Source organism: Lolium rigidum, chromosome 2, assembly GCF_022539505.1.
Source record: "Lolium rigidum isolate FL_2022 chromosome 2, APGP_CSIRO_Lrig_0.1, whole genome shotgun sequence".
NCBI classification, from domain to species: domain Eukaryota; kingdom Viridiplantae; phylum Streptophyta; class Magnoliopsida; order Poales; family Poaceae; genus Lolium; species Lolium rigidum.
The window spans coordinates 109,117,830-109,126,254 of NC_061509.1; the positions used below are offsets into that span (position 1 = coordinate 109,117,830).

General features: G+C 50.4%; 1 protein-coding gene across 1 annotated transcript; it reads left to right on the forward strand.

Moving 5' to 3' along the window:
• Positions 1–5,074: 5,074 nt before the first annotated feature.
• LOC124690025 (late embryogenesis abundant protein At3g53040-like) lies at positions 5,075–6,982 on the forward strand. Its single transcript, XM_047223468.1, has 2 exons — positions 5,075–6,697; positions 6,806–6,982. The coding sequence occupies exons 1-2, from the start codon at positions 5,075–5,077 to the stop codon at positions 6,980–6,982; spliced, it is 1,800 nt and encodes a 599-aa protein (XP_047079424.1).
• The last annotated feature ends 1,443 nt before the right edge of the window (positions 6,983–8,425 follow it).

Genomic DNA, 8,425 nt, shown 5'->3' on the forward strand with positions numbered 1-8,425 from the left:
AGTAATATAGCATCACTACAACCAACATATAATAAAACTTGTCCACCGTTGAGTGCCTTTTACATTGCCTCTTCGCTTTGTTAAAGGGGATATGTGTAATCGGCTGGGTTATGTTTGTGTAGTATTTAGCTGATACCCTATGCGCTCTCTTATCTTCTCTGATTAGACGGATGTTTTAGCGTGTCTCTATTGCTTATAGTTTTACTGTCGCTAAACCCACCATATAGCCCCGGCGATATATTCGCCTGGCGAGCATAGCCATTTCTAGTCTCGCTAAGTACGTGCCGGAGTTCGTTCCTTGGTACTTACCCTCGCCTTTTATCTTTCTCTTTTGTTTCCTCTTGTCGGCAACCGATAGCCCGACTTCGACAGGTACAAGATGTCGACATCAGCAAGGTTACCCTTCCGGCTTGGCCTGGGCAGGGTTATGGACGTCACTGTTTATCTTCAGGACTCTTAGTCCAATTTGTATCTTGTCCGTACTCGGACGTATTCGATTTTCTGTATGATTCAGATCTTTGTATGTATCTATTTGTATCTTGACTCGTTGGAGTCATTGTTGTAATATATATGTTTCTTGTGGGCTCTATTGTAAACCTATTGTAATGTAACCGCTCGTGTTAATTCCTCTGGCATCACGTGTGTGATTCTTCGCGCACATCGTGTTGGAGGGCATCTCTGAATCGATATCATGCGGATTTCGGCTGGATCGCTAGAATCCTCATGGTACCGGTCCCGGGGCGTCACAACCGGTAACATCGCATACCCCGAGAACCCTCTAAGCGAAATGGGGGCGTTCATCATGTATAGTAGACTCATAACAAGCACCTCATGCACACGTCGTCTCCGCGATCAACCGTTGAGCCATCATTAAGGACGAGATCTATATAGCTCCCGCCAGGCCTACTATCGATGCCACCATGACAAAATACAGTGCCTACACCTTTCACGTGTCCGCCATCCCACGACCTACGCTGAGGTTCCGTTGCACCATGCAAACTCATATGCGTTTTGCCGCTACATGCGAGTGAGATGTTGCGATGATTCCGGGTTGTGTGCTACAAAAATATTGTGAGAAGATGTAAACATGGTTATCTAATCATTGCTTATGTGCTTTGACTTTTTATTGAGATTTTCATGCGACATGTGACGGTTGAGGGTTTGCTGCGATCACTAGTGCGTTGTTGTGTATCCATATTTCTTCGCTGCATTTAGTTTCCAAATTACTGGGAAATATTTTGTACGGTTATAACCCACTTCGTTAAATAAAAAATTCAAAGCACATATGCAACGATTAGGAAATACTTTATGCATGTGGTAGCCCGACTCACTGATGCATGTAAAATGCATACATGAACTGTGTCCTTTACCATATCAAATTCCCACATATTTGGAACATATATAATGATAATTCCATGTTTTACATTGATTTATGGTGATTTATCAATGATCCCCTTTATTTGGTTTATAACCCTGCAGAACAGAAAAACCCTGTTTCGCGTATTTTTCACTTTCAGATACCTATTCGAAGTAAATTGACCTCGGATTTTTGGAGCGTCACCTTTTCATCGGGAGGAACAACATGGGCCTGGAAGCTCACCTGGAGAGGCTTGAGGGCCAAAAGAGACCAGGTGGCGTGCCCTGGAAGTCTGGACGCGCCACCCACCCTCTTTCAGCCGTCGATCGCCCGTTTGTCCTGATTATTTCACGAACCGACGTATTTCGACCTAAAACCGACTATATATATGACCCCGGAGAGTTCTCGGGAGGAGAACAGCGTAGAAAGACTGAAACACCAAAACGGAGGCTGTTGCGGAGAAGATTGGAGGGGGAAACTCCATCGGGATCACCATCGAAGGGATCTCCACCTTCTCCAACGTCTTCATCATCATCACCTTGTTTTTGGTATTTTCCACTTTCAGAGATCTATACGGTGTTAAATTGACCTGAGATTTTTGGAGCGTCATTTTTTCATCGGGAGAAGCATCCTGGGCACTAGAACCTCACCTGGAAGGGCCCGAGGCCCCAAAAGAGCCTAGGTGGCGCGCCACCTAACCTCTTTCGGCCGCCGATCGTCCAAATCGCGTGATCTTTTCGTCCACTGACGTATTTTGACCTAAAAATCACTATATATATGGCCCCAAAGAGTTCTCGGGAGGAGAGCGCCGTAGAAATACAGAAACATAAAAATGGAGGCTGCATCAGAGAAGATTGGAGGGGGAAACTCCACCAGGATCACCGTCGGAGGGATCTCCAGCTTCTCCAACGTCTTCATCATCATCACCATGATCGAGGGAGAGTAGTCCACCTCTGTACTACGGGTTTGTGGCAGTAGCTTGATCTATTTTCCTCATGTTCTTTATAGTTCTTAGTGCCATATGAGCTGCCTCACATGATTATGACCATATTTGTAATACTTATGTAGTGGATTCGATCTATGATATTGTGCTATGAGATCTGATCTTATTATGTGTAAGATGTATTGATATATATGAATATTATGTACTCCGTTCTTAAGTATTTGTCCTGATCCAACATCTATGCAAGATCGTGTGTGGGGTGATGTGTGTATTAGATGGAATAGCATGGTTCTATTGATTGAATACTGACAACAAATTCCTGATCTATTATGGCTTTGCCTTTTCTTCTGCTACCTCACTAGGGATAAAGTGAATGCATGTGCTATGTTCGTCATGTGATAAAAGTGATGATCTTGTTTGGTCAAGGTAGCATATTTTATATTCAAACATCATGTCAAAATACTTATGGCTCTGTTAATTCTTAATTCAAGATTGCATCGAGTTTTCCCTTTCTTGTGGAATATAAGAGAGATGTTTTGCATCATATCTATGTTAGGACGTGATGCCCATATAAACGTGTATCTTATTCATGTTATTGTTTTGCATCCTCATATCTCATTGATGAATTACTATTTGTCCACTATAACTTAAAAGAGAGAAGAGTCAAGTGAACTCATGAACCCCGGTCCACTTTTTATCATAAGAAACACATTTACCTTGCATTTATCTTGTTTTTTACTTGCAACACTATTTTAATCCAAAAATAAAAAATTACTTTTCTTATTTGCATCTAAAACATCAAAGAAATCAACCCCTTTACAGTTTTTACTTAGTTACTTTATTTTATCTAGTTTTACCCGCTTTATTTTTACTTGTGTTTTGTTTACTTACACGAAACCTTGTGCTTGACAATCACACGGTGGAGTTGGGGAAACAAGACTTTTATTTTACTTGCAGGATTGCTAGAAGAAGAGAAAAGAGAATACTCTTTGTCCAGTTCCCCAAGAGTTCAATATAAACCCTTGAGACACCCTTGTGGGGAAAATACTCTGCTGACACAACACTCCGCACTTAGAGTCCCAACGTCATCACTCACATGGGAGAGTTCCCAACGTCACCTCGTTATAATTTTGCTACTACACATACAAAAGCTTTTGCTGTGAGAGTCAAACTTCCAACGGATTTGGGAGGGGCTTATTTATACACAAATCTGCCAGCCGGTGACTAGCAAATAACATGGGTAGTAACATAGTAGTACACTTTTATGGACAAACCCTTCCTCCACCTCCGTCTCCGCCCGACCCCCAGGTCACACTGTCGGTGACGAGCAAGCAGGAAGGGCACGCTTCGGCCGCCGCATCGCGGCGATGCAGTGTCCACCCCGACCGTCGCCGCCGCCCTTGGGTGGTCACGAACGACCACTGAGGCACCCCTTTCCCTGGCCAACAGCGCGCAGTCGCGGACCCGGACCCTACCGGGATGATGCTGGCCGCCGCCACCGCTGCTCCTTCTGTAGTGGCCGCCGCCGACCACTCCGGTGGGGAAATGAGACCTCCGACCTCCAGGTGCGAACACCGTTCTCCGCGAGGACCGAAGGGAGCCCCCAAGCGCCTCCACCGCTCGCAGGAAGTCGCCCAAAGTTGGGGAAGAAAAGCTCTCCGCACACGGAGGGAGCGTCGACGAATCGCTCGCCACGCTGACGGCCTCGTCGTCGGAGAACTCAGGCGCGTGCGCCCAGAATCGTCCGCTCAGGCCACCGCTTGGGAAGGGGCGCGAGCACAATCCGGCCAGCTGGTGGGGGGACATGCAATGCCAACTAAGCATTTTGGTGACATGGCAAGTAATTAGTTGAAGAAAAAGATGGGTGTGGTAACTAGCTATGTTACCATCAAATCACACATTCTAATACAATATGAGTCTACAACCTAATATAGTACAATTTTGCATGAGACCATGCATCTATGTGCAAAATTGTATTATATTAGGTGGTTTGGAGGACAGGCTTCATGGAGTCCTTTTAAATTTAACTTTTGTAAATAGCCATTTTGATGTTTCGTAAAATTCCAAAAATATTTTACATGTAGATAATGATAAATTCTATGGCGTGCAAAAGCTAACACGAAATATGTATTTTTAGGTTGGGTTAAAATGGCATTTCTTGATCTAAGGCAGCATACGGTGCAAAATCAAAAACTTTTAGATTCATCTGTATTTGTCATTTTTGTGTAGATCGGAATAAAAATTATTGGCACTGCAATTTTGTGGTATATAAACTAGGCATTGAGATTTTATAGTACGGTAGACACGTAATTGCCAACTTATACAAAAAAATTATAAAAATAAACTTTAAAATGCCGACTTATTAATAAAGAAATAAAAAGCGTGAAGCCCGTTTTCCAAAGCGATTGTTCATAGCCGGCATGCGAGATCCACGCGTGCAGATGGACACGACCTCAGGTGCCCTCGTGTCCCTTCGACGGCCAGTTCCTTCGTGCCCGATGAAACCTCACTGCTCGGCGTGACTCTATCTTCTGCCTCGCACGTGTCAGCTCACCTGTACACGCGTCGCAATGTCAGGCTCCGTGTGCCGCGTCAACCTCGACCGATCCAAGCCTAGCCGCTTATCGGCAACGTTTAAAGCGTGCGTCGCCATGATCGTCTGCCGATCACTGAAGAAGACGCACTGCGCGAAGCCACTCGCACTCCCAGCACCAGAGCAAGCTCCACGAACGTCCTAGTCCTAATCCAGCTTTCCACGCGCGTCCTTGATCGCAATGGCGTCGCAGCAACAGAACCGGAAGGACACCGCGTCGAAGCAAGACGAAGGCCACGACCTTGACCTGAAGGAGATCGGCAAGTACCGCGCGGAGGCGCAGCAGAACTCCGCCGACGCCATCCGTGCCGCCCAGGAGCGGTACACCGAGGCCAACAGGAAGCTGCAGGCGGGCGGCGGCGCGGCGGCGCACGGCGCCAAGGGTGGGACCGTGACGGTGACCCAGGCGCCGGGCGTCACGGCGGTGGTCTCCTGTCAGGAGAGCAAGAACCATCCTTCCAAGCAGGAGACGAGCCCTGCCGCGGCGCACGGACAAGGCGCCACGACGGCGTCGTCTCGGGGTACGGAGAAGCAGCACGCCACGAAGCAGAAGGAGGGCCGTGGCCATGAGACCTCGGGCCACGACGAGGCCGGAATGCACCGCGGCGAGGAGAGGAAGAGCTCGGCGGAGGCCACCCGCGCCAACGCCGGCAGCTATGACATGGTCAAAGCGAAAGAGCGCGGCTCGACCGGCGTGAAGGACACTGCCACGCAGACGCTTGGCTCCGCGGGTGACCAGGCTGCCGCCAAGGGCGAGCAAGCCAAGGACGTCGCCGCGCGAGGCGCGGGGCTCACGGCGGAGAAGACTAAGGAGGCCACGGGCACCGCGGCGGAGTACGCGAAGCAGACCGCCGCGAAGACCAAGGAGGTCACGCTCGCCGCGGGCGGGACGGCTGCGGAGTACGCGAAGCAGGCCGCCGTGAAGGCGAAGGACGTCACGGCGAGCACCGGCGGGACGGCCGCGGAGTACGCCAAGACGGCCGCCGAGAAGGCGAGGGAGGTGGCGCTGGCGGCCGGCAAGACGACGGCCGGGTACACGCAGCAAGCGGCGGTGAAGGGCAAGGACGTGACGCTCTCGACCGGCCAGACGGCCGCGGAGTACGCCAAGACGGCGGCCGAGAAGGCGAAGGACGCCGCGCTGGCTGCGGGGAAGACGACGGCCGGGTACACGCAGCAGGCGGCCGTGAAGGCCAAGGACGTGACGCTGTCCACCGGGGCGCAGGTGGCGCAGAAGGCGAAGGAGGTGACCGCGGACACGGCGCAGAAGGTGGCGGAGTACGCCAAGGAGACGGCGGAGCAAGGGAAGGCCGCCGCTGCCAGGGCCGAGGAGAAGGCGCAGGAGGCCGCGGCCCGCGTCGCGGACAAGGCGGAGGAGCCAGGCTTTGACATGAGCGCGCAGGCGAAGGGGTCGCCTGTGAAGGACGCAACCGGTTCCATGGCGCAGAAGGCCAGTGACAGGGCTGCGTACATGAAGGACTCGGTGAAGGACGCGGCAGGAGGCACGGCGGAGAAGACCCGCGACATGACTGCACAAACCAAGGGCAGGGCCGAGGACACAACCAGAGACATGGGCAATAGGACCGGAGGCGTGACTGCTCAGGTGAAGGACTCGGCCGGAGCCATGGCGCAGAAGGTCAGTGACACGGCCGCGTACATCAAGGACTCGGTGAAGGACGCAGCTGGACGCACGGTGGAGAAGTCCAGGGACGTTGGGTCGCAGGCAGGGGAGGCAACGAACAGAGCGGTGGAGACCGGCAAGAACGCCACCACCGGCGGCGGCGCGTCGGAGACGGCCAAGGCAAAGGTACAAGCGACGTCGTGGCATGCCACAGGTGTTCGATGCCGTGGTGTTTGCGTATGCGTGATACTCCGTATAACTGATAGGCTCAGTTGTGAATTGTGATCCATGCAGGCTGAAGGTACCGAAGAAGACACGACGATAGTGGGCGACGTTCTGGAGGCGGTGGGAGCGACCGTGTACGGGATAGCCAAGCACACCAAGGGGATCGTCGCCGGTGAAGAGGAGCTCATCCCCGTCAAGGGAGGAGATCAGGCGGCCAAGATGGAAGGCAGGGACAAGTCTGATTAAGCGGATCCACAGTTGGCACGTTGCACTTACTTTGCCTAGATACGTATGTTAGTAGTGTATAGGGAGTGTTAGCTTGGGTTGAATAATGTTAGCGTGTGATCTTTTACGTGAAGTAAGCAGGAGTGCAGGACTACGATCAATCGCGTGAAAGAATCAGCTCTTCTTTGTACTAGTGGAATGTACTGTACGTGCGTTGCCATGAGCTACAAACTCTTTCTGTCATCCTACATTTAACATTTCTCTGTGCATGTCCAACTATAGCTAAATAAAGTAAGGAAGAAGTCCAAAACAAACCTTGGGAAAAGCTAAATCGAACCCTGAACTCCTAATCCCCGTAATCAGCACTCTACTATGTAATTCCAGTCAAATTAGAACCTTAACATGGTTGAGGCTGAGAAACGATACGGGGCTAGGATTTTTGTCAGAGGTGGGGTACCGTCTGGTGGCTCGCCGCTGCTCTTAAGCGGCGAGCCGCGGGGTGAAGCGGTGGGGTACCGTCTGGTGGCTCTTAAGCGGTGAGCCGCGGGGTGAAGCGGTAGGCGCTGTTAGAGAGAGAGAGATTGGGGAACAAAATTAGGGTTCGTCTGCTTGCGGGTGGTTTGGCGGCGCGGCGCAGCCATGAGTTGGTCCTCTAGTTGTTCGTATGCTCCAGGCTTCCGCTTGGCCGCGAGAAGGAGAGCGGAGGCAGAACGGAGGTCGCCGGTGGTGTATCGGGAGAACCCGATGGCGTACGAGCCGTTGAAGCTTCTGCAATCCGCGGAAGAAGGCGCCCAGGTGGATCTCCTGGAGTGGGCAGAACCCAGACAGGAGGTACTACGCGTGCGTTGATGCAATGGTGAGTAGTAATTTTGCTGCATTTTAGTTTCTCCTCTCGGATTCTTTCTCCTCTCTGATCTATTTTTTCTGGCATTTTGGACAGAACGGAGGTGGATGTGGTTATGTCGAATGGCATGACCCTCCATTGCCAGAGTTTTTGAGTGTTTTGGTTGGAGATTTGAGAGACGAGGTTTGTAAGTTGCGTGCTCAAGGACAAGGATCTGCTGCTGGATAGGCTACTGGTACAAATGTGGTGGAGCTGCACGAACAACTGAAGGAGAAGGAGGCACAGATAGCAGCAATGAAGTGGAAGAATGAGAACCTTGTTTTCCTTTTCATTGTGTTTGTGGTTGGGTTAGTGGCAGGGAAGATGCTACTACAGTGAAATGTAATGGTTATGTCCTGGAGTGAAATGAAATGTAGTGGTTGGGTTTAGTATCTGTCAAATGGCTATGTTGTTAGTAGTAGCTATCAAATGCATTTGAACAGCAGTATCATCTATGTGTAATGTATGTTTGGAACTGTAAGGGTATATTGCCCCTATGTGTGGTTTTGGTAATTAATGACAACCCCTATGGACTAATGTTTTCATTGAGTTTATATGAAGGAATATTCCATAGGTTCTAC

Excerpts from the sequence above, each read along its gene's own strand:
- LOC124690025 (XM_047223468.1), top strand. The coding sequence starts at position 5,075 with ATGGCGTCGCAGCAACAGAACCGGAAGGACACCGCGTCGAAGCAAGAC. Across the intron at positions 6,698-6,805 it reads CGGAGACGGCCAAGGCAAAG|GCTGAAGGTACCGAAGAAGA; the intron begins GTACAAGCGACG and ends TGATCCATGCAG.